This window comes from Tursiops truncatus, chromosome 4 (genome assembly GCF_011762595.2).
Source record: "Tursiops truncatus isolate mTurTru1 chromosome 4, mTurTru1.mat.Y, whole genome shotgun sequence".
NCBI classification, from domain to species: domain Eukaryota; kingdom Metazoa; phylum Chordata; class Mammalia; order Artiodactyla; family Delphinidae; genus Tursiops; species Tursiops truncatus.
In genome coordinates this window covers 75,290,948-75,317,027 of record NC_047037.1, presented here as the reverse complement: position 1 = coordinate 75,317,027, position 26,080 = coordinate 75,290,948, and the positions used below count along the sequence as shown (strand labels likewise).

Below are 26,080 nucleotides of genomic sequence, written 5' to 3'. Positions count from 1 at the left end.
AAAAAAAAGATGGGCCTTACTCTGCAGCCCTATGTGGAAATGTTTGAGAAAATGTGATGACCATCTTTGTTCAAAGATTTGGAGATTTGGGAAACGTGTTTGTATAACTTTCCCAATTTGTCATTGAGTTTTTTAGCGTAGTGAAGAACCAGATACCATAACGAAAACACAAAACACGTAGTCCCCAAAATGATACCAGAACATACTTTTTAAAAAGTACCGGAACTTCCCTGGTGGTGCAGTGGTTAAGAATACGCCTGCTAATGCAGGGGACACGGGTGTGAGCCCCTGTCCAGGAAGATCCCACATGCCATGGAGCAATTAAGCCTGTGAGCCACAACTACTGAGCCCATGTGCCACAGCTACTGAAGCCCGCGCGCCTAGAGTCCATACTCCGCAACAAGAGAAGCCACCACAATGAAAAGCCCACGCACCGCAATGAACAGTAGCCCCCACTCACCACAACTAGAGAAAGCCCGTGTGGAGCAATGAAGACCCAACGCTGCCAAAAGCAAATAAATAAATTTTTTTTTTTTTAAAAAGTACAACTGCAGAGCAACCCAAATGTTGCCTTTTTCACCGAGGTCCAACAACGCTGGCTATGAACTTCAAGCAGGAAAGACTTGGATTGTGATCCTGTCTGAGGCAGATCACTTCCCGTCTCTGGATTTTCTCATCCATAAAGTGTCAGGCTTAGATCTATCACTGGTTTTCAAGTTGGGTACCTTGGAGCTCCTGGGGGTGCCCTGGGAGGGGTTCCACCCCCTAAAAAATCAGAGCTTCTCCCCTTTTGTCGGCCTCACATTTTAGGATTCAGATTCTGATTTTTTTGGAAAAGAGCTTTTCCTGCTTAGGGAAAAAAAAAAAAAGACTTGAAAGCTACTTTCTTTGGTCATCTCTAAGGTCCTATCTAGTTCTGGTAACATTAGAGTCTGTGTTCAAGAGGAGGGAAAGGGCGGTACAAATGGCATAGGAAACACAGGAGTCAGACTCAAAGGAGAACTTCCCTAATAGCAAAGAGCATGGAAGGAATAACATGGAAGGAGAGCTGAGGAACTTTCATTTGCAGGGATCTTTGAGAAGAACAGCAGAGGGCTTAGATGCAAGGAGGTAGGTGAGCTGATTCCATGGCAGGAGGATTCCACTGCCCTGTGAAATTCCTACATGGGCTGAGCAATTCCTGGATGGGGAAAGGCCCTGCAGACCAGAAGGCACAGTCTCTCTTCTACATTTCTTTCCTTCTACCTGAACTTACGTCTCCCAGCTTTGCAACCTGAGTCACACATTCAACAAACATCCAGGAGTGCCTACTACATGCCAAACCCAGTGCGAGTTCTGGGGATGCAGCCGTGAACAAGGCGAAAACCCCTGCCCTCTCGGAGCCTACGTCCTAGAGGGCAGCACAGAACTTGACCTACAAACGGCAGTCATTTAGTGCCACCCATACTAGGGCTCCAGGAAAGAAATACAGAACAACAAGAACGACCGCAGGGAGCTGGGACCCAGGGGTTACTGGGGTGGGTCTTCCTTGAGGAGTGATATTTGAGAGAAAGGTGAGAATTAACCAGGTGGAGAGGGAAGAGGACCCCATCCCACAGAGGGAGCCACAGGGAGGGTCTTCCAGCCTTTCCCTCTGATGCACAGACATGCTTCCAATTTCTACATTAACCAGCTTGCGCCCTGGGTGGTCTCACTGTCTGCGTTATCTTCCCCACCTGTCCTCTGGTGCATGCTTCTCAAACCTGAGTGTGCATCAGAATCAGCTGGGCGCTTGTGAAAACCACGTCCCTGGGCCCCGCCCCCCAAGTCCTGAATCAGTGTCGATGAGGTGGAAGGGGATGAGGCTGGGGGCACAGCACAGAGCACCCTGTGGCCTTGGGGCAACAGTAAAAGCGATATAATTAGTGTAGTCACGGAGCGTGCGGGTTCTGGAACACCCTCTGGCTTTATGTCCAGGCTCTGCCACTCACCTGCCAGGTCACCATGGCCCAGTTACTTAACCTTTCTGTGCCTCAGTTTCATCATCTGTAAAATGGGAGTCCAGCAGTATTGACTTCGTAGAACTGTTGGGAGAAATACACAAGTTAATATACATGAAAAAATATGAACAGTGCCTGGCACGTTGTACGTGTTAAATACCAGCTACTGTTATTCTCCATGGGTCGCCCTTGCGTTAGGGGCCAGCACGTGGGTGAGTCACTCTGCATTTGGAGGAAGTGCCTCTGGGTTTTCATATTCCTGGGTCCCCTGGCAACATTGTCATCAAAGAAATACCAAAAGAAACCTACCCTGAGGTAATGCTGCCTGAGGGTAGAGGACATCCTGGGGAGACTTGGGGGTGCTGAGCATGGACCAAACAAACCCCTTCTGCTCCAGGCCTCTTTCTCTCACCCTAAAGCCTCAGATCAGCTGCCTTGATTTATATTTATTCCATATTGTCAGCTTTTACTCCTGCACCTGTGGATCTGATATCACCTGAGCACCTCTCCAACATATGGTCCCTCCCCTGTGCTTGACTAAATCACATGGTGTCAGGGGCTGCCTGAGAGTTCCCAGAACTCACCCCCTCATTGTTCAGAGGAGGACACTGGGACCCGTGGCAGGGAGGGAGAGAGTGACACAGCAGGGACTCTGTGATGTGGTCCTTTACAGAGTCCAGTGTACTTTCACCAAGCTGGTGCCTCCCAGTAGGAGGAGAGGCGGTTACCTTCACCCCTGGCCTTGGTCACGCCTCCACTGATGGTTTCCTTCAGCCCATGACTGGGCTCCAGCTGGAAGACCCCGGGCAGATACGGGGTCTGGGCAGGCATTGGAGCTTGTCATTCGGAGGAAGGAGGGGAACACGTGGTCTGAGGCCCTGGCTTGTCCTACTGGCCTGGCTTCCTCGGATGAGCCCAGCCTGGGCCTGAAGAATGTCCTCCAACCAGATGAGACCCGTCATTTAAAGGAGTTCTTGCCCTCAAGGGCCAGAGGCACTGCCACCTCTGGGGCCCCTGGGGAGCAGCCTGTGCACTTGGACTCCTTACTTCCCGGGACCACGAGGTGAGGAAGCGGCTGAGGTTCCCGCAGTGTCTGGCAAGGTGGCCACAGCCTCTGCTCTGCCCTCCACTGAAGCAAACTCAAGTTCCTTCAGCCATTTAACGAGCAGGGCAGGGGCTCCTTTACTCCTCCCAGAAACCCTGTAAACTAGGTATTATTTTGTCCCTATCTTATATGTCGAAGAGGCTCGGGGAAGTGGTGAGGGCAGAAAGTGGAGCAGGAATCAAACTCAGGCCTGACTCTGAAGCTCCGTGTTGCTCTGTCTCCAAGTAACCAGGCAGAGGTTGGGGAGGTTGGTGCTGGGCAAAAATAGAACCACACAAACCAATAACATAGGGCACTAGAGAGCGGTGGAGAGAAAAACGGAGATAAATTAGGGGGACTGAGGATCAAAAGAATGAGAAATTAAAGAGGAGAGGGAGAAATGACATCTCCTTTGTGTCCCTACAGCAGGGGCTATACAGCTGCTTTACGCCTGCTATGTGCAGGTACATCCGGGTATAGCAGGAGAGAGACCCTAGATGTCTGAGCTGCACATCCAAAACACAAATGAACGCACGGCCTGGTGGGGTCGCCTGGAGAACCTGCCCATCCAGAGGGAGAGCCTCCACCCTGACCCTGCCATGTGCCCTGTAGGACTGGGGCCCAGGGTTGCCAGAACTCCAGGGCATTTTTTCAAGAGAAGCAGGAAATTAATTTTTAAAAATGTGAACCCTCTTAATTTAAAAATGTTAGTAACCAAAACAGTTTAGCAAATCATTTTAGAAAAGGAAAAAAAAAGCCACGTTCAGCTCACAGACTGCAGGGGTGCAACCTCAGCTTTACCGCACTTGTTTCCATGAGGATCTCACCACCAAACTGTGAGCCTTTCCAAGGCTTCAGACCGCAGGAGGAGCAGTGTGGGCTGGGGGGATCGAGAATCGAAGGTTAGGAGACGGTGAGGAAGAAGCATCCAGATTTCTAGAAGGGAACCAGACTAAGCGAGACCAATGCATTGCCAAAAAGATGCAAAAGAGCCATTCTGCCTTTGACCCTGGAGCTGCCTTCCACCTGTTCTCCGCGGCCACAGCATTGCCAGAGCCCTCAGCTCCAGGCGGAGAACATGAAGCTATGGGCGCAGGAGGGCTGAGTGGGGCAGAGAAGGAGGGTTGTTTGGAGGCGGTGGGAAGCAGCTCAGCCTGGTTGCTGAGAAGTGAATCACATTTCCATGTGATGGGTGCAGTTCACACTTTGTAAGGGAACAGGGAGCAACCGGAGCCTGACTTTTCTAAATATACCAGGGAAGCCAACTTGCCTGGCTCTGAATCGAGATTCCTGACAGGAGGCTCGGCGAGCCCTGGGATCCCACATTTGCAGGCTGCATCCCAGGCTGTGCTTCTCCAATGAGGGGAGAGGGGCTGATGCTGGGAGCTGGGACTTCCGGAAGAAGCCCACAAACTTCCTTTCTTGGTTTAATACCTGTAGGAACTCTGGGAAACCCTCACGGGCCTGGGTTAAGCTGTACCACCTCGGGGTTTCTGCGGTCAGAGGGGCCACTGGAACCCCACAGCAGGCCTCCTCCTCCTGTCGCCCTCAGCCTTCCCAGGGCTGCCTGGCACAGACCCCCCCGGTTGTGTCCTCCAAGCTTCCGGGTACGGGCAGTGTCCCTGACATCTTTTCCAGGGTCTGGGAGGGTCCATCTCCCCCGATTCTCCAATCTCCTTGTAAGTCTGCACCTGAAATCACAGTGTGGGCAGCTGAGGCTCTGCCTCCCTCGACAGGAAGCTCAAGTCCCTGGAGGAGCATCGTACACCCAGAAGTGGCCTGCAGGGCCGTGCTGTGGGCTGGGAATGCGGGGTCCAGCTCTGCCACTGACCGCCTGTGTTCCTGTCTCTCCTTGGACTCAGTGTCCGGACAAGTGGAGGCTGCAGGTGACGATGCTCTTGTGAGGCCCCTTCCGGTTCTGACATGTCATGGTTCCCTCGTGTACAACATGGGCTGGAGGTTTGGGAAGGTACGAGGTGGGTGGTGTTCAGTGACAGTTCTCCATGGAGCAGGTGGGGCTGCTCATCTTCTCCTGACTTTGAATATGAAATGAAGCAGCCTCAAGCAGCTGGCAGGCTATGAGAAGTGCCTGGAGCTTTCAGCTTGATCAGCTGTCCTAATGCAGGGGAGAAGAGGCAGAGGTAATCAAACAAATGTAGGCTTTAGCCTGTGGACAGAGATGCCCATGGCATGTGGGCACACATCTGGGCACCCTGGGCACTGTAGGCCGGGCCCAGCCCAGCTCCGGGGAGGAGCTCTGGTCCTGAGCTGCTGCGGATAAGCAACCCCCAGGCTGTGAGAATTCCTCGTAACCAAACTCTCAGCTGTCATCAGCTTGGCTAATGAGAAGCGCCTGAGGAAAAGGCCGAGTCTGGTGGGGAGGTAGGGTTTTAAGCTCAGACCCCCAGGGCTCCGACTGGAGGTGTCAAGCAGAGTGATGCAGCCTGGAACCCAGGAGGTGGAGCCCTTCCTGGACCTCCACCTCCCATTGCATCCACTGGGCTTCTCAGGGAGCCTGGTTCAGGGGGTTGCCAGGGGACCCAAGGGCACCCAAAGTCTCCAAGGAGCCGGCAGCTGTACGCTTTGAGAGACTATCTGGGTGGGGTACCCCCCGAAAGTCATCCTAAATGAACCCCCTGCCCCCTGCCAATGCCCCTGTGCTCCAGGGAGCAGGGAGACAGCATGGTGGAGGGAAACCACTGTGCGCTTTGGGATCTGTGGAATTTGGATCGAATCCTGCATCCATCCCTGTTCAGAGGCCAAGCCTGAACACATGAGCCAAAGCTGCAGGCCCAGCCCCTTCTTACCACATTGACTTCCTAAGTTTCTTTAAAGGACTTACTGGTATCTGAAACGACCCTATTTAATCATTTGTTTTTGTTTCCTGCCAGTCCCCCAGACCCTAGTAGAAGCCTGGGGACTGAGAATACAGTGGTCCACAAGCCTGGAGGAGTTCCCACCCTTGTGGAGTCTGCAGTCTTGACAGGCAAACAGGTGAGAAAAGATGGCAGTGAGAAATGGGAGGGAAATATAAGCACTGTCACAGTGGCCTCAGAAATTACAATATTGCATGAGACATACTTTACTGTTGCCTGAAACTCTCACTTAACGGGGCTCCTGGTTTTTTCTGGCTCCCTGGCGCTGTGGGAGCATCCAGGAAGTACACCAGGGCCGGTCCTAGGACCTCGGACAGGCACTTCCTGGAGGCCAGGCCACAGCCACTCCTGAAGGACAGGAAGGAATTCACCAGGTGGAGAGGGAGAACCTCCCAGCAGAGGGAATGTGCTGGACAAAGACCAGGAGGTGAGAGCCAGGCGCCCCAAGGGCCTGATAGGTCTTCATGAACATGGGGTGCAGAAGGGTGGAGACAAAGCCGACACAGGTCGCAGAAAGTCACTGGGTCAGGTTCAGGGGTCTGGACGTTGCACCAAGAACAGTGGAGTTACTGCAGGCTGAGACAGAGAACGCGTGATAATACTTGCATTTGAAAAGGCTGTTTTGGCTCTGTATGGAGAATGGATTTGGGGGGAGGGCAAGCGTGGAAGCTGACAGCCGGTTGGGAGGCCACTGCTGCCGTCCAGCTGAGATGGTGGTGGCCCAGATAAGAGAAGAGGCAGCGGAGGAGGGACGTTGATAAATTCTATTGATCCTCTGGAGATAGAATCAATAGGATTTAGCGACTGATTAAAAACTAAGTGAGGGCCAGTGAGGGAGCAGAAGAGGGGAGATGACTCCCAGGTTCTTGGCTTGACCAGCTGGTGGATGGGATGCCATCCAGTGAGGTGGGAAAGACTAGGACGGGGGAGGAGGAAGGGATTGTGGCAGGGGGAGGCGGGGAGTTTCATTTTGGATAGGCTGAGCTCTGGGCGCTTACGGGATGCCCAAGTGAAGGGGTCTAGTAGAGCTCTGAGACGGATGCAGGCTTGAGTCAGAGGCCTGCAGTCATCAGCACAGAGAGGAAACGTGAAGCCGTGGCAGCCCTGCTCCTCCTCTCCAGCTCCTGCGTCAGACTCCAGAGGGCCCTGGCTGGGCGGTGACAGGGGGCACCGTGGCCTGAGCCTGATCCCTTCCTGAGCACCCAGTCCCATGGGCAGCCCTCCTGGGTTCTCACCGATGCCCAACATATGGGAAAGTGACTCTTGCTGCCTCATCTTCTGATTTCTCTTAGATGGTTACATAACATGTCTCAACTTTAAAGTGTTCACAACTGATTCAATTTAAAAAAGTAATGTGGGGGCTTCCCTGGTGGCGCAGTGGTTGAGAGTCCGCCTGCCGATGCAGGGGACATGGGTTTGTGCCCCGGTCCGGGAGGATCCCGCATGCCGCAGAGCGGCTGAGCCCGTGAGCCATGGCCGCTGAGCCTGCGCGTCCGGAGCCTGTGCTCCGCAACGGGAGAGGCCACAGCAGTGAGAGGCCCACGTACCGCCAAAAAAAAAAAAAAAAAAGTAATGTGGGCCAAAGAGAACATGTTCAAGGGCCAAATCTGCTCCGGGGGCTGGTGATCAGGGGCCTCAGATTTGAAGTAAGGAGTTAGGATGGAACCTTCAGGGTCAGGAGCCCTGAAGGCAACGTTCTTCAGAGTAAGCCCCTGGACCAGAATCCCCCGGGAGCTTGGGTGAAAATACAGCCCCAGTCTCTATCTCCAGTGATTCAGATTCAGGAGCTCTGAGGGAGCCAGGAATCTGATTTTGTCAAGTACCCTGGGCGATCCTTGATGCACTCAACCTGTGAGTCAGGGGGTTTTGGCAGAGACTTGAGCAAGTTTGGTCAAGGAGGCAGGAGGCAACCAGAGGAGCGGGCTGTCCAGAGCAAAGATCATTTCGAGAACCATGTTGGCTTCCTGGGAGGCATTCCAAGATCCCTCTTCATTCTCCTCAGCATGTCTTGGCTCCTTCCCAAGGAAGAGGAATGCTAATCTTTGTGCTCAGTTTCGAGATTCTGATGGAGCTCCATCTGCTAGCGAGAGGGAGTGGAGTCAATGGGCATCATTAGGAGGTTGGTGTACAGGGGTGTGGGTCTCTCTTCTGGCTCTTCTAGCCATTAGGTGGTGCACAGAGCCAAATCTGCTCTTTCTCCCTGGATGCTTTCCTGTCCTTCCCAGCCCAGGCCAGCCTGGAGCCAAGCATGGTGGCACAGGCATTCCATCTGTGAGTACTTCTTCCCTGGAGATGGTGGTGTGTTGGGTCAGCCTTTCCACAGTGGTAGGACCTATGAACAACAGGGTGAGAGGTAAGCTGAGCAGGTCTCACGATTGCCTTTAGTCTGAGCTACTTCCTCTTACTGGTTTAGGAAGCATGAGTGTTCTATGAGGAGCTTACCAGAATGCTCCCCTGGGGCTCAAGCCACAGTTAACCATTACACATTTTGTTGGCTGGTTCCCCCTTGTTTCTTTCACATACACCTTCATTAGAGATGCATGGAGAAAAAATGAGAGTTCTGGGCCAGGACTGGGTATTGCTGGGGCCCCCAGTCTACTCCAAAACCATATCATTATTTCTAACATCCAGCAGGTAGTACCCCAATTTCAACCGTACGACAAGGACCACAAAGCATACACTGGATTTCCTAACAAGGAGGTCACTAGTGACCTGGAACAGAGCCGTGTCGGTGGCATGACAGGAAGAGCCAGGCTGGGTGCGACGGGAAGAGTGGGAGGTGAGAAGCAGAGGAGAACAGGAGGAGAGAAGGTGGAGGGCTGGGGTCAAAGCCAAGATGGGGAGGCACTCCATGGGAAGAGACGGCAAAGAGGAAGTACAGAGAGCATGGGATGGCTGGAGTGAGATCCCTAAGTGTGTGTGTGTGCGTGCGTGCGTGTGTGTGTGTGTGTGTGTGTGTGTGTGTGTGTGTGGTGGAAACATCTAGAACACAAGGAGGGGATTAACTTTGGACAGAAGGTCACCCCTTCCATTCTAACAGGAGGAAAAGAAAAGGGTATGCTCAGTATAGGTAAGTCTATAGACGTGGTGATAGAAAGTTGAAGGAATTGCTACCTGATGGCACATTTCTCTGAAATTGGGGGTGTTATCCTGGGCTGGGAGTGAGTCAGAGGTTTAAGGAGGATGGAGTCTAAAGGGAATCATGGGCAGTGCCAGCCAGGCAGCCCCAAGGGTGAGGCACAGCGAAGGGCAGCAGCTGGATGATCCCAGCTCAGGGTTTTGCCAAGAGGGTGCAGTGGGAGGGCAGAGGGGCACGGGGGTTCTGATAACAGTGAGAAGAATGGTGGAGTCTGGCAGGAGAGTCTGATGGGAAGCCTGAGGGGTCATGGGCAAGAGAGATTGGGGAACAGGGAGAGATGGGGAACAGTGAGAGAGCTGGAAGCTTCAGAAAGCCATGGATGGGTGTGAGCAGCAGAGGGCAGGGCATAGCCCCGGAGCTGCCCTGGCGGGGGTGGGGGGGGCGGGCAGAGAACTGGTCCCAGCTGTCTCACTATGTGGCCCTGGAGAAGTCACGTGCCCTCTCAGAGCCTCAGTTTCCTCTGCACAGAGAGTGATGGCTTCTCTGGCTCCCAAGCATCTAGGTGGTGAGCTGACATGGGGAGGATGCCACCCAGAGCGAAAGGAACTCTAAGGCCTTGTCAGATAACAGGGCACACCAGGACAAAGCAGCCGTCACCTGGTGACGTTCAGGAATGAGGGTAAAGTCAGGGAGATGATTTCCTGACACCAGGAGCCTCAAAGAGGACATGAGCCTGAGTAACGGGCTGACAGCGGGCACTTAAACTGGGGTGTAGGCACAGGGGGAGTGGCAGTTGGCTGATCCAATTTGGGGCTGTTGGTCCCAGCTGGGTCTTCTCAGACAGATAAGTTCACATCCACTGGTAGGCTCCCTTTAGACGCACCAGAAAGTAGCAAATGGTAGACTCCATCCAGGGTTGCTGACACCTGGGTTCTCAATCTCATGTGTAATTCATTACCTATTTGAGATGGTGGTTTATTAAAAACAAAAAACAAGGAAAATCTTCCCAGATCCCAGGCTAAGCCCTCGTGCATCTCTTTTTCTGTTGCCCCCAGGACATGTTAACATCCTCTGATGGGGAAAGCTGCTAACAGATTAGTATTTTTCATGGTGTTCAAGGAGCTCTAGCCCTGAAGATGTTTCAAGGATAAAGACTGAAAATAGCTTTCGAAAAGCCTGCAGTAGCACCCCATCTCTTGGAGAGTCACAAACTGCATTCAGGTGCAAAAAGATCTGAAAAGCACAGCAGGAGAGAAAACTTTGTTTCAACTGAAACTACAGAACCGCTCCCCCCAGCATATCCATACTCCCATGCCCTCATAACTAATATTCTGTGGCTTTCACTTTGACATACATTGGCTAAATAAACCACCTGCTGTAAGACTATCCCTGTCTGCCCTGGCACAGTCAACTAGTGTGGTTGTAGAGGCATTACGTGTGCCCTTGGTTATCTATTTGGTATGTCCCAAATCGGTGTCATTTAAACAGCTCTTGAGGAAGACTTTAAGGCTGTTAAAGAGACAATAATCCATGGCATGAATAGAAGTATTTTAAATCTATGAGAAAACTCACAGTCCAAGAGTCAAGTTAACTCACACCCACAGAGTGTACTGGACATGCTGCAGACAAGCATTCTCGGGGCCAGACACGGCCTTATAAGGTGGCCTGACATTTTTTCATGGCCCCGGCCACCCTCCAAAAATATCCAGAGACAGAAGAGTGGGAACTGACCTTCCTGAACGTTTCAAAGATTAACAAGCAGGCTCTCCATTAAACAGGAGCACTAACACCTGCTTTACGACCAGCTCCAAAATCTCTCATTTCAAAGCCAGGCAGCCTGCAGGGTCCCAGCCGGGGAGGTCTCCCAAGGCGGAAGACAATAGCTGGAGCCTCAAAGCACGCATCCGAGCTGGGTTTTTTTGCTCTAAAAAGTGTTATTTCCTGTACCCCTCCAGAATATGCTTTAAGATCGGGCTGCCTTTAATTTATATGGACAAGAGAAATCTGTGACTAATTTGCTATAGTGCGCCTTTCTGCCCCTTCCGCGCCCTTGGACCGAAGCTGTGTTCCAAACGCCTTTGACTCCCAAGGCCCCGGATCGCTTGTGAGGTGCTGCCCTCCAGCGGGACAGCCCAGCTACGACAACACGGAGGCGGAAATCGCCTTTGGGTTTTAACCAAGTCCAGCATCTGGAAATGCATCTGGATTGCATCCACGAAAGTCAAAGATAGATGTGGAAGCACTGCCGTTGTAATAAGTCCATGTTCTGGAATTAGTGAACAGAAAACACAATTTCCAAACATAAGCAGATTTATGAAATGGGTACTAGGTGCTTAAGTACACCGCCTCTCACATTTTATTTTTGCTCATCAAGTGACTTTTAAGGTGAATTGCCTTTTTATGGGAAAAAAAGATTATTTTTGGTAATGAGACCTACCCCTGTAACAATAAGGGGTATCGGGGTATCTCTCTAAATTTGAAAAAGAAAAAAAAGATTAGTTTCTCACATGTTTAAAGTAAAAGTGTTGGTCAAAAATAACCCCAGACAGCTCTCTCTTCTAACTCTGGTTCCCAGTTGCCGGCAGGGGAATGTTTAATAGGTGTGGCTATTTTTGCTAATAGTTGTTTAGAACAGTTTCTTCACCACTAAACTGTATAACAACGAACCAGTCTATTTGTAGTGCTGGGATTAAAAAAAAAAAATGAGGAATTGCAAAGCTAGTCTTCATTCTTGTTAAAGGGAACAGAACAACACAGCAGTATTTTCGGAACGCTGTGTGTAACAGTAGGTCTCTTAATTATACCAATGGTAATTCCTCAGGCTGGGGCTTATGCTAACACAGTACACATAGTTGCCATAAAATATGACAATGACAAATTACAAAGCCCTGGCTGGTTTCCCATCACCACCCTAAGACTGAAAGGTTGTGTTTTCTGTGTAGCCTCTACTATTAACTTTACCTCCGCTCTTCAATTTCAGTTGAAATAATTTTCTTTCTTTTCATAAATGAAAGCCTGTCTCCGAAGCAGATTAAACTCTATGTGAGGAGAGAGGTGGTCCTAACCACTGTACTGGTAATGCCTGTGACCAGACAGCGTTCAGAAAGAAAATGTTCCTCTTTGGAACAAAGACCACGGTCCTGGACAACGGTGACAACTCTGAGAAAAACTTGGCAGACTCAGGAGGGGGCATGTCCCTGCTGGAGGCACCCTGAGATCACCCAGAGAAATAACTAGAAAGCGACCGGCACAGGGACGCATCAGCACTTTCATTATGAGGTGAGGAAATCTAGGGTCTAGTACTAGCAGGTCAGAAGTGGCTGAGCCGAGTACCCTTCTCAGTGTCTTTCTGCCCACTTGTTACTGTGGACGTCAGTGTGTAAAGTAGTGCCCAGGATTGCTCTGTATTTGGAGTTGTTTTCAGGAGGAGGTACTCAACCACTTGACCAAGTACTGGTTTTATTATAAGATGAACATTGCTGGGCAACAGTATTTCCCCTCTCCACTTACATTAGAAAAGTTAGATTAAAACACACACACACACACATTGTAAGAAAAGGGCCCTCAATCTTTTACTGGTTAATTTTTTATTTTTCTTGGTCCCCTATATGAGGAATCTGTCTTGTCCTTCTGCAGCCAGGTTGGAGACTGGCTTGGTAAGCTAAAGACTGACTGGTAGGAAGAATGACTTTTTGGAAACCTCTTAATATAATCTGTTTATTTTTCCTGTAAGTGTAGAACCATTAGTGAATAGCAGAAATAGATTTTAAAACTGTAAAGAAAGAGCTGGAATCCGTTAACAGAACTGTAACTCTTCCGTAATCCTACAACACCATTCTCAGGCCAATTCAGTGTGAAAAATCACTAGACTCACTGGTCAGTATTTCAAATCCAGGCAGAGCACACACCAGTTTATTTTGAAATGCAACACAGATCAGTATTTTATGAATACAACTTATTACTACATTATCAGGTAAAAACAGCTTCCAAATGCATGCATAGAAAGTTAAGCATAGTCTTTGAACTCCTTATTTCTAAATATACAAAAAATACATTTAAATTATATAATTTTAGTGAATCAAAGACTTATAAAATTACAGTTTTGGTTTTCCCAACATAGAAAAAATATAAAAATGACTATATATACGGTTGTATAATTTTTTACCCAAATTTCAAAGGAGCATTATGTACGGATATTGTCTTATAACGTTTTATCTGAAACTCAGAATTGAAAATAATTTGCAGGTTGTACCACATCAATGCCAACCTTTTATTATAAATGAATAACCAGAAACATGAGTGAAGTGAGGGCACAATCTCTTCACATGCCTTAACGCTACATTGTCTAAACCCTTCCTGTCAGAAGTTTGCTCCAGAGGAACGTTTTCATCAGGAAGGATGTGCTTTATTCCATGACTAACTCTCCACGGTGCCTTTGATGATAGTCAGTACGTGTTAAATGAATGAACCCAACCTTAGCAAATAGAACACAGCAAGATGCGGATTAGCAGCTCGTGTCTACAAAGCACTACTGCGTACCTCAAAGAATTTTCTGCCAGAAGGTGGTACCCGAAGTGGGGGATCTGAAACACCCAATCAGGTGGGGGGCTGGGCAGTTGATGCCTTTGACTGTGCCCTGAAATGAAAACGGTAAGTCTGACAAAATACCCACCAAAACACCACCTTCCTCATTCACACTTTATAAGAAGATGTGACATCTGGTGGGGTTAGATGTTCTCAATTCATAAGAGAACACCACCACTTCCAAAGAGAAATGAATTCATGTTAGAGATAAAGAAACCAGTTACTGAGAGAGGTGACTGAAGGACACGGTGGCATGGCTTACTTATCTTCAACGAGCATTTCAAATGTTGATGGACAAAAATGCACACTGGGGTTGAGACCCTTTTTGAGAAGGGAGTTGTTCGCTGCGTTCTTTTTGCCAAAGTTCAATTTGATGCATAACCACTATTTGTGACAGGCTGTTTTTCATAGTGACAGATTATAATAGAGAGGCCCGAATAAAACCCCCAAGCCAGCAATCCTGGAAAACCTACATTTCTCATCCCATCTTCTACAACTATTCCAAAAACAAATGAAAAAAATCTTACTCAAATTAATAATAAGGCTAATATAACCCAAATTGATTCTATTTTATAGTAGAAATACATTTTTGGAAAAATAAAAAGAAAAAGCACGAAAAATAATCTTTCCCACATATTTTGTTTATCAAATACAAGAATAGATTCTAATCTCAACACGCCCAAGTTAAGAGTGCTAACTTTAAGAAGCAGAATTTTAATGTTTAATTCAAAAATAATTTATTACACATCTACCTGCATTAAATTATAGGCTGCATATTTTCTTCTCATTTTCATCTTAATTTTCAAGCTTCTATGAAAATAAGCATTTAAAAATTAGTTTTCCATTACGACACTTCTAATATTAGCAATTATATTTTAATTGATAATCAGTCAGTAAGCTAGACTTTTACAGATCAACCAATTAAAAAAAACGGGGGTGAAGTTTGCACAAAGAACACTCTGTGTTTAAAATCTAATGCACATCTAAACTTGGGCTTTACATTTTTATCCAACCCTTTCCTGAAGAGCCTTAAATGCACAGTTTAGCAATGAAAGTATGGCGACATCATGTTAATTAGACAATGTCCATATGTCCAAAGTATTTCTTGGCTGATCCAAAATGTGGGGACAATACTACTTTTAGCTCATGACTGCCCAACTGGAACATTTCACTGCCTCTGGACTTACAACTTGGTGGGAATTACACAGGACCATAATTAGGAAGAGTATCCAAACAGAAGAGATGAATGAAAATGTGAAGGTAAAATAATAAGGGCATATGAACCCATTCCTGACTGTTCTTCCAGACTCCATTTTTAGAGTAACGCCTTCCGTGTGCTTTCGTTAATGGATTCTTTACTCCTGTGCGACTAGACTGGCGTCAGGTCCCTAAGTAAGAATTGCTCTTGGCAAACACCTTGCTCAAGGGTGTTCTGAGAATGGTACTGTGAAAGGTACTTGTCGCTGACTAGTGACTGAGCTTTCCCTTTCTGAGAACTGTCATTCTGTTAAAATATGATTGAGGCTGAGCCCCAGATAAAGTAGCTTCTCTACAATATACACATACTTATTAAATTCAGGCACACTTCGTAGTGGCAGGCAGTAATGACAAGACTGAAAACAAACAAAAGGGTTCTAGCTGTTTTCTGATTATAGGCACTACTCCAAAGTTTCACAGACATATATACATTGTATAAGTCATTCACTAGATAGGGGGGAAGGTCCCAGCCATAACTTCAGAGCATTCCAGAGGACAAATGGCTTCCAGCATGCAGTCAAGCACTTTGAGAGGGAATGCTAAACACACTGCAGACTGAAACATAGCTGCTGCAAGCTGGGCACTGAGCGGGCACAACTTCATTACTCAGACTGTAACGCTCAAGTATTTAGTATTACAGATCTTTATTTATCAGACACATGAAGGAAACAGGAGGATAAAAAACGCCAAGCCCCTTTCCAGCGCCATCATAAGTACTGGGAACTTCTGGTGGAAAGAACATGCTGAGATGGACCAGCAAGGATGTTTTATGTAACAGCTTTTGTTTTGTTTTTTATAAAATCCCAGGCCCACGTGACACTGGATTTTGGTTTTTGTTTTGTTTTGGTTTTTTTTAGTATTTTAAAAAAAGTTCTTACTTATTTTCTATGAAACGTACTGGGAACAGAAAAAGTCTGCAGCATCTTTTGTCATTGGAAAGTTTGTTTCTGGGGGTGTGCAGGAAGCAGGAATTATTCAAATTTCTTGTGTTCTTCAGTATGAGAAAGGACCTTTCTTCTCTGGTGTATCATGTGGAAGTATAACTGGGGAAAAACTGGAAAGAAAAGAAAGAATTCATTAAGGAGACGATTTAAAATCACATGTTCTATGTAAAGCACACGGACTTGAGGTCCTCTCTGACTCTCTGACCACTTTCTCTTTCAGCAACTAAGGAAGGTAACAAAGTGGGCTTGGAGAGAGAGGAAAAACACAGAGGGACTGACTTTCCCGCTTTAGCCGAGGGGGAAGGGTAGTGTGGACTGGAATGACAGACACTACTGACATTACCATTACCAATCAAGATGCCACAGAGCCGCCAAATAATACTCTTTACACTCTCTCATATTATCTTCACATTTATTCTCTGATTCCCCAACAACTAGGGGAAGAATTCTAGTGATGGAGTTATTATTCCTGTTCACAGAGGAGGAACTCAAGCCCCAGAGAGGGTGGGCGCGTGCCTGGGGTCTCACAGCAAATCACTGACAGAGTCAGGACCAGGCTCGGGGCTCCTGACTCTTAGTCTCGGCCTCCCTGTTACTGCACTGTCATCAGGGAGGATCTCCTGAAAGTACTTCCAGAGAAAGGCTGTTCTTTGAGTGGGAAGACTGAAGAGGGGGAGGAACGCTGTGACATTGATCTGAACACCACTGAGCGAGGTCTGGATGAGGAAAAAGTCCACATGAAAAGCAAGCCCTCAGGCACCGGAGGTTCTGTTCTCAGTCATTTAATAGATTACTTTAAAAAGGACTGGTTCTCAAATGAATAGGGTGGTCCTGCCTCCCTAGGGAGTCTTTAGAAATGCGGGTGGGGGGCGAGTATTGAAGGGGGCAGATTACTGGCATTCAGCACAAGGGGCCAGGAATGCCAAAATCCACAAAGTATGACAGTCCCCCGTGACTAAGAACTGTGCCATCCCAAATGCTTATAGTGTCCCTGCTGGGAAATGCCAGTTTAAACTACCTGACCTTCACAAGGTTACTGTAAACTGGGGGTTCAAAAACCATGTGAAAAACTCCAGTGAGATGGTCTTGGATGTACACTATCCCTCCTTCCCTTCCCAACCGCTCCAATCTCTATTTTTTAGACAGTAACCTGTGTTTTGGGGGAGGTAATTTCTACTACTGCCAACTCTCCTCTCACAGTTTCTTCCTTTTTAAATGGATTCCAAGTTGGCCAAATGTCAAATGATCCTCCCAAAGTACTCCAAGACATCAGTGGGTGTGTGCACACAGATCTGACAAACTGCAGAGGAGGCCCCAGTGCCGAACTGGGCTGCCATCCACTCCACTCACTATTTGCAGGCAGGAAGTTATTCACAGAAAAGACCCAGCTTGTGCATAAAATTCAACAGTGAGAGAACTATTTTGGTATGAAAGCCAGAAAATTTGACAAGCTCTATAATCTAAAAACTGGAAGTAAAGATATAATTAAACCATAAGGAATGCTAATTGTAATCATTTGAAAATGTGTGGCCAGTCACATTTCTACAGACCTACTTTAGTAAAGGGAAACTTTGAGGCAAAGTACACCAAGGACTTTTCCACTGGCTGCATTTGTTATTACGCCACTCATAAGGTGGCTGTAGCCCCACAGGCTCTGAGGGAGGACGACGATCCAGAAGCCATTCATTAGGCCCTTAGTGGCAGCAAGACGGCCAAGTACACCTTCTTCATCCCCCAGGCAAGGGCCTCCTGGCTACAGAGTGTCAGGGGTCGGAACTGGAGAGCCGATATGGCCCTTTCATTTTTTTACATCTTCCAGAGGTTTCTCAGTGCCCAAGAGAAAGGAATGTGTGGGGGAGGCCAGGAGAATGGGGGTACTTGGGTTGGAAATTCTCTACTGCTCTGAGAGTGACTCCCTGGTGACCAGAACTTGGGTGACACTGTCTCCATCTCAATTACCCACAAGTTCACACTGAATCCAACTACAGTGGCTGAAACAATTCCAGATGCATGGCTACTGCTTTTAACTACACTGAAAATCTCCACCTGCCAACGGGCCATTTAGAAGTCTACCCTCTGCTCTTACAGCTCAGGACATGGAGGGTGGAGATGGCGGCTGTGCACGTTATGTGTGTCTGGCTTGGTGTGTCGGAGTCGGGGTAGGGAGCTGTGCGTGTCACTGGACCCACCTTCCTGTAAGGAAATGGGCTCTCTTAAGACTTGAAGGCTGAGAGCAACTGGAAATGCTCTGCTTGGGGCAAGTTTCTTCTGCTCCTCTAAAAATCAGAGGTGCGGTTATGGTTACTGACAACGTGGAGAGTGCCCTGCTTCTTGGCGCCCTCACCCTACTCATTGTTTCTCATTTCTCTCAGCCTGTTTTTTAAGGCTATAGCTAACTTTCTACGGCCTTTTTAAGGCTATAGCTAACACCCCTATAGCTAACTTTCACCAATTTGCACAAGGATGGGGGGAGGTGATGTAAACAGGACTTAGATGTCTACTGAGTCCTGTGGATACTGTACATACTCATACTGCATCTGCAGCAGAGGAGGAAAAGAGCATCTTGCAAGGGACTCCAAAGCACCTCGATATGAGAAAACTCCCATGGCTGCGGCTCATGGGCCACACACAATATGGGCTATGTGTGCACCAACGCAACAGCAGGTCAGGACCATAATGAAGAGGTGCTGCTTTATGTAAGATATGTATATCATTAACTCCCCATTAAAGAGGGTTAAAAGAAATGTAAGTTGTAGAAAGGAAACCAAATTTGGTAAAGAAAGCTGCATTATCAACAGCAACCTCTCCTAACTCTGCATTTTCTTCTCATAAATACCAAGTTTTGGAAAGTTGGAAATGTGCAGCTGGCTGGAATGAACTGTACAAACTGGTCTCAGTATTAACAACCTAAACAACTGAAAACATTCAGGGCCATTGGCTCAGGCCAGAAGCATAGTGAGTGCCAGCAGACACAAATATGGTCTGCATGACCATCCTGACCGGGGTGGGGAGTTAGGGATTTGGAGGGAACCTTTTAATCCCTGTCCTTGTTCTACAAGAGTTAAACTGCCTTAGAAATGAAAGAATACATCTTTTAACCAAGCCAAGTTCCCTTATCAAAAAGAGGCTGAGAATGGAAGAAGGGGGAAGGACTGAGGTAAAAGCAGACGTCTGTTGAGAGGAGAGCGCTGCCCTACTCCCTGTAAGACAGCTGGCTCTAAGGTCTGTGTTTTCTCTTTTCAGGCCAAGAAGGACAATCCCAGAGAACTGGGCTTGTTTTCCTTCAGGAATCTTACCATCCTATCCTCCTGTGCTTGACCAGGCCCCTTCGCTACGCTGAGAGGTCAGCAGGCAGAAGCAAAAGGCTGGGCAGCACTGCTTGCCCACCAGAGCACAAAGAAGACTCCGAGGTGCAGACAGACACGGGCTGCCCCGGAGAACTGCTCCTGGAACAGAGCCCCTCCTCCTCTTCCACAGACAGAAAACCTTGCAGCAACTCTGAGGTAGGGGCCCCAGATTTCTGACAATGACGCAGCACCTTGTTATTGGGTTGATTTCATGATATTCTCCTTGCCCCTCTCCCAGTCACCCAATACAGCATCTATCGCCATTCAAAGACCTATGTTGAATTTAAATAAATCCTGTGGTGCTTGCTGGGATATGTGTTAGCCTGGGTGTGGCAAAGCTGCAATTAGGAACTGTTGCTCTAGAGACTGGAAATGAAACTCTAGGGGAACAAAATTAGAAAGGTGAAAAGCTCTAAGTTAATTTTTATTACTTAAATTTTTACACTCTTCCATATTTATCTTTTGTTTGAAAATCAGCTACCTTTTACATTGGAAGAGAGATGGCCTTTAGCCACCATGGTTCTAGCACCAGAGAGGAGGACTTGATCATTAATAAGAGTAGAAAATGAGTCATGTAGCAGAACTGCATCCAAGAACTTCCCCAAGATAAACGTTCACATGAAATCGGGGTGGGCTTTTTTCCTCACAACGCATGAAATGCAATTTTCCACAGGGGACACAAACATGTCACCTATGACTGTTAGGATGATTCACTCAATTGATGCTGTGGGCTGAAGAAAAATCCAACCCTCCAGTCTGAATTCAACCTGAGGTTTAGCGGAGAACGTAGCATCTCTCTCACAGACTAAAATAAGATTCAGAGTCACAATGCCTATGGAAGTAGCTAAATGAGAAGAAACATTAACTTTACGTGTCCTTGGGTAAAACAAGATCCTTTTGGATATGTGGAAATCAATCATAGGATTGCAACTGAACATCAGAATTTGAGAAAAGGAGTAAACAACTCTTCCTCAGCAAACGTGACTCATTTCAGAGAAGCCTCAAACATGGCTTTTTCTCTCTGTTCATGTGCTGATAGACATGTTTGATTATCCATATATTTAAACCTTCAGAATTATTAAAATAATTGGAAACCATCCTGAAGATAACACTATGTCCTATTCAGATGACTCTGTTTATTTCCAAACAAGAAAGTAAGAAATATAGAAAAAATAAATTAATCTATTTTTATTTTATTTGTTTCTAGTTAACTATCAATTCCTTAAAAGTGAAGTAACTGTCTATTTTGATACAGTAAAAATGTAAAAATCTCTTTACAGTGTTTTTCAAATACCACAACAAGCAGTTCTCAAGAGACAGAAAAACTCAAGGTAAGGTCTTTAATGGTTTTCCACTCAGTACTCTCCTCCAATAGACAGTTAACCTATCCTGGAATTCACTGTTTAAAACACACACTGAGAAGGACTGCATTTTGGCAGCTGTATTGAGAAGGGTTCATCTTTATTCAATTACTACCAGAGAAAATTCCCTCTGACAGTCGGCATTCAACAAAAACCAAAGCGTTCCCAATAAATTAGATTTACGGTGTAAAAACAACCAAAGGCATTTCACTCTAGTTATTCTTGAGCCAATTTCTGAAACATAAATAAATATATGCATAAACATCTACTTACTTGGAATGTAGGAGATCATTATCAGAATTAGGAACGCGTAATAGTCAAAAGAGAAATTGTATTTGTTAGGTAAACTGATGGAGTATAGGCCAGACTGTCTGACAAAGGGCAAAGCGGCATATATTGTGAGCAATTCTCCTGACACTCCCATTGGGTACAGCACAATGAAAAGCGTGTACCTAAAACAAAACAAAACATTCATTACTGAGGTTCGAAGCCAGCTTTAGTAGAAAGATGCACCCCCACCAACACTGATTACTTGGTAGAAAGCTATCGTTTATACATTTCCCTGTTTACCCACTGCTTAAATTCAGGTTTTACAAGCCAGTTTTTGAAAAGGGCCAAAGCAAGTATGCTTCTGAATGTTCTAAAAAAATGTGTTTGGTCAGCCTCAAAATTTGGCCTAAATAAACAACTCTTCAAAACAACTCCCTAAAATAATTGAGATGATGCCAAATATTGGTGAAGTAGGGGCACTGAGTCATGGTTTATACTGAAGGGTCCTGCCTCGTGGGGTGGGGGTGAGTTTGGGGGGGAAGGTGTCGGAGCATGGTGTCTAGGAATCCCTACAATCTACACCAAAATCTGGTCTGTGGACTGAAAAAAACAGCACATACAACGTGTGTATACTGCTACAACTTTTCAAATGTCTGTACGTGCTACTGTGAAAAATAAAATATATCCTAATTTTAAAAGACATTAAAAATTTTTATGATAAGCCTTTAGTCATTACATAATTTTCCAGTCAAAAAAACTACAATTACTATCACATGGGTGACTCCACACAATTTTTTTCACTTTAAAAAAAGGAGTTCCTCAGGTTTCAAAAACAATTCAGAGAGGTTCATCCTATGGAACTAACGGGAAGCCATTCTGAGGTGTAAGTATTGCTAAAGAAATCACCAGCTCAGATTCTAAAAAGCCTTTGGCTGTTTGTGGCTGACAATAAATACTGGGCTCTCAGTGTCCAGGTACAGGAATCGTGCTGAGAAATCTGTGACAAAAGAAAGACATGTTCTCCATTGCTACCTTCAGCCACGCTGAGGAGGATGGTGGAAAAGGAAGACTCTTCCATGGGCCACAGAAGACAATGGACAAAAGAATCTTTCTCTAATTGTAAAATCAGGGTTTGGTCAATAAACTTTCCCTATAACCAGGATAGACAGCTTTCACAAGTCTGCCCAGCTAGGTTAGAAACTGCTATATTTTTCCCATTTTCCTAATACAAATGTTTATTGAAAAAAAAGAAAAGAAAAAGGAGAAGTTCACATGCTTGAAATGTTGGAGACATTTGGTTTATGTCTCTGTTTAATCACTAGACTCATAAATTGTCTAGGAACCATCGTTGCGGAGCACAGGCTCCGGACGCGCAGGCTCAGCGGCCATGGCTCACGGGTGCAGCCACTCCGCGGCATGTGGGATCCTCCCGGACCAGGGCACGAACCCGTGTCCCCTGCATCAGCAGGCGGACTCTCAGCCACTGCGCCACCAGGGAAGCCCCCCAAGGACAATTTTGATCCTTTGGCTTTGTCACTCCTTCCTGTAGTCATTTCTAACTCAGAAAACTGCTCACAACTGTGTCACACATTAGTTCAGATAATTAGATGAACTATCAGCCTTTTACACAATTCATAACAAATATTACTGCTGAAAATAATCAAAGCAAACTAAACTGATAATATGCTAAAACTGCCATGTAACATTTGTTATTAATTAAAAAGTAATTTAAGAGTTATCTTGTTGGCAAAATTGAGACAAGAATTGGACTTGGTCCATCAAAATGGCAGAAGCTCGTCAGTAAAATTTTCTATGGACAAAAAATGGATGGTATATCAAATCTCTTTTGAATAATTTAACTGAAAAGAATTGATCCCAAGGAAATAAGTAGAGATAAAAAATTTTAAAGTGTTTCTATTAATCAAAGTTATGTACAGTCACGTATTCTGATGAAATCTACAGACCAGATTTCTACCTAACCCGTCTCACACAATTTCGTATTTATTTACTTATTTATTTATTGGCCACGCCGCGCAGGTTGCAGGATCCTAGTTCCCCGATCAGCGATCAAACCCAGGCCCACAGCAGTGAAAGTACCAAGTCCTAACCACTGAACCACCAGGGAATTCTCACAATTTTATTTTTAGAAATAAAAAATAGTATCTAGGCAATAAAGGAAAAATACAGTGATAGATCACTTCAAAAGTTAGTCTTCATTCCCTGTACTTCTTTACCTGGCCCATTTGATGAGGTACGGCAGATGGTTTAATAGACTGAATGTATAAAAGGAGTAACGGATAATTTCTGTGATTGTCCAGGCAATAACAAACAGGAGGACACTGTCTTCACTCTGTACCTGTAGGAAAAGGAAGACAAAAGCAAAAGCAAACACATAAAACATCTTAACAAAGAAGCACTCACCATGTGGGGAGCCGAGTCCCTCACCCCCCTTACAGAGCTGGTGGGTTGAAGAAGTCGACACAGCCCCTGGTCTTCATTCTCAATGGCCATAGCACAGCACAGAAAGAGCTTACCACATAAAGGAACACATGCATGCCTATGACAACAATTGTGTAGAGCCAAGTGAGAAGGAATGCGGCTTACTGATGAGTAAGACAGACAGGGAGGGGAAACTGTATGAGCTGTAGCCCACAGGGAGAAACACACACGATGAGTGAGTTTCTGCATGTTCGTTTGCTGACCTGATGTGGAGAATGTGAACTGGCGTTAGTAGGAGCCAAGAATGGTTAGGTAAGATGGCAGAAGGGTGAATTGGTGGAAACCTTGGGTTCCATTAACAAGAATTTTAATTTGATTTGCATGACAACTTGGAATCCAAGGAAGTTTCAAAGAAGGGCAATATAATGATTAAAACACAACTGAAGCTAATTCCCTGGGCAGGATGAATTCACGTGAGGGAGGCTGGAGACCAGCTATGAGGCAGGGCCCATTTATTCTCCCCCACTGGTGACTTCTGCCCCCCCCCCCGATGAGGCCTGGTTTAACTCAAGGATTACAGAAGCTTCCATGCTGATCACAGGAGGTGGCTAAAGCCAGAAGAGCTTTGGAATACTTAGCCTCCTCTGAAGTTGTTTTCATGCTGAAAAAAATATATACTTTTTTTTTTAACTTTTAAAAAAATTAATTAATTAATCAATTTATTTTGGCACGCTGGGTCTTCACTGTGGTGTGTGGGTTTCTCTAGTTGTGGTGCACGGGCTGTAGAGTGCATGGGCTCAGTAGTTGCGGCATGTGGCATCTTAGTTCCCCGATCAGGGATTGAGCCCGGGCCCCCTGCATTGGGAGTGTGGAGTCTTAACCACTGGACCACCAGGGAAGTCCCCAAAACAATATACTTTAAACAGAGCTCCTTATGTATGTTTTTTAGGGGATGCCTTAGACTGCAAATCTTGCATGAAAATTTATTACCGTGGTATTAACTTTCAGCACCCCCTCTTCCCACCTCAGCTAGGTTATGATGATCCTTGGCACTTGGAAACCGATAATAAGAAACAACCTTGCACACCAATTCACTTATATTTTCTTACATCCGAAAAGAGCAGTTAGAGAGTTGAATGTGAATAAGAAATTCCACTGAGGAAATCAAACAAATTTCAATTACAAGATGGATCGTCTCTGTCTTACTCCTAACATCTAATACAACAAAGGTATGGCATTCTAACCTTAACTTTTGCTTTTCTGCATTTGCAATGTTAATTTAGCACTTACATTCTTCCTCAGAAAGTGTACATGGAGTGATCCACCTACACAATGAAATAAGTAGTCATTTACATACCTATTAACTAAATTGCTCTCACAAAGAATTTCATAAATCCATAGTTACTACCCTCTAAAAATAGTAAGAATTTTATACTGTCAAGAGCAAGGGTACTTTTTGTTTTCCTGGCACTCTTATATTAGCCAAAGTAAAGCAAAAGCTAAACCCCTCTAAAGCTTTCATGTTTCATTTTTCAGTCTGTCCCCAAATCCTTGCTTAAAACCCATCTATACTAAAATATAATTTCAGAGCACACTTTGCTTTTTGATAGACTTTGTAATCCTCCTCATCTTAAGGAGATATGTTTTTACAGCTATGGGCTGAAGCCTTCCTTAAAGACCTTTGGGTTAAACAAGAAGTTCTTCTAATATTTTGCATTGTAATCGTCTTGAAAGCAGGGAGCTTGTTTTATTCATTTTTGATTCCCAAAAGCACTTTGTGATTTTCTCAAGTAGGAGCTCAACAGATATTGGTAAAGCAAAACAATTCAATCATAATCAGTGGCCTGCTTTTTGATACCTGATATTAGTTTCTACGGAGTCTTAGAGGCCTTCAAATAAGGGAAAAGCAAACAAAGAAGCCCCCCCCCCCCCCCCCCGGCCTCCCACTCTGATCCAGCCTGCAGGTTATTTGATTCACTGTCCCACCGCCCCATTAGACTGTAAACAAAAGAACTGTAACAAACTCAGACTCAGGATGAATGTGAAAACAGTCTGTTCCCAGAATCCAGCTGTGAAGACCATGTCACAATTTTAAAAAGACTAAGGATGGGGAAAATGATCATTCTGTACAAATGATATCTTCAGATCAATAGGAAGTACAACATGTTATTAGGGAGGGGCTCACATAAAGTCAGAGATCAAGCTTATCTAATTTGCAGATAAGTATCCAATAACACAAAATAGGGGTAGAATGGAATGAGTTAAAACCAGGAAGATCAATGAGCAGGTTTGGGCTAGGTTGACCAAAAATGTCTTGAAGCCATGTTTCAAAGCTGCATGTTCACAATCATGGCACACACGGGGGAATGGACCGGGGGCAGCCTGGCTGGCCAGGAAACCTTCCTTTGCCTGGTGCGGTGAGCTGCGTGTTGGACCCTCCACACCGTAGACAGCAGGTTTCAGCCCCCTGCTCTACAAAGGGAGAGGAGGCGTGGGGAGTGGGTGGCTTGTGTAATTTAGCCAAGGGAGTTTACAAAGAAATTCAAGCTGGAGAAACAAATGGGTGCAAGAGAAAAACCTTTACAAACAAATAGCATCACCTGTTTGCTTGAAAAGGCTCAGGGAGCATCAGTATATGAAAAGCTGTCATTTTTATTACATTCAAAGAAAAACAGCTGGTGCCACATAAGAAAATCGCTATTGTAGAAACCCTATTCTTCTTAGCATTTTGGAACCTACTGCTTACCACTCTGGTTATTTCAAAGAAATCCCCTGATCATGCTTTCTCTGGTAGGTGTTCTTTCCTCTTCTTGATACCTTTTTCATTTGTGAAGAGAACAGATTTTGGTAAAATCTCGGA

At 46.0% G+C, this 26,080-nt stretch overlaps 1 protein-coding gene across 3 annotated transcripts in view; it reads right to left on the bottom strand.

Annotated features, from left to right (window-relative positions):
• Positions 1 to 503: 503 nt before the first annotated feature.
• Positions 504 to 26,080, bottom strand: part of HACD2 (3-hydroxyacyl-CoA dehydratase 2) — a 104,336-nt gene continuing 78,759 nt past the window's right edge. The window contains exons 5-8 of one of the 3 annotated variants that reach the window (XR_012331497.1): positions 23,016 to 23,137; positions 20,785 to 20,963; positions 15,738 to 15,913; positions 504 to 8,271 (exon numbers count right to left, since the gene is read on the bottom strand). Coding sequence is in view for 1 of the 3 variants with exons in the window: in XM_019922904.3 (XP_019778463.1) it covers positions 15,831 to 15,913; positions 20,785 to 20,963; positions 23,016 to 23,137 (384 nt within the window). In the remaining 2 variants the exon portion in view is untranslated. Of the gene's footprint in view, positions 8,272 to 12,895; positions 15,914 to 20,784; positions 20,964 to 23,015; positions 23,138 to 26,080 lie in introns of those variants that run through there. The other 2 variants (XR_002173851.2, XM_019922904.3) reach the window with 2 other exon arrangements.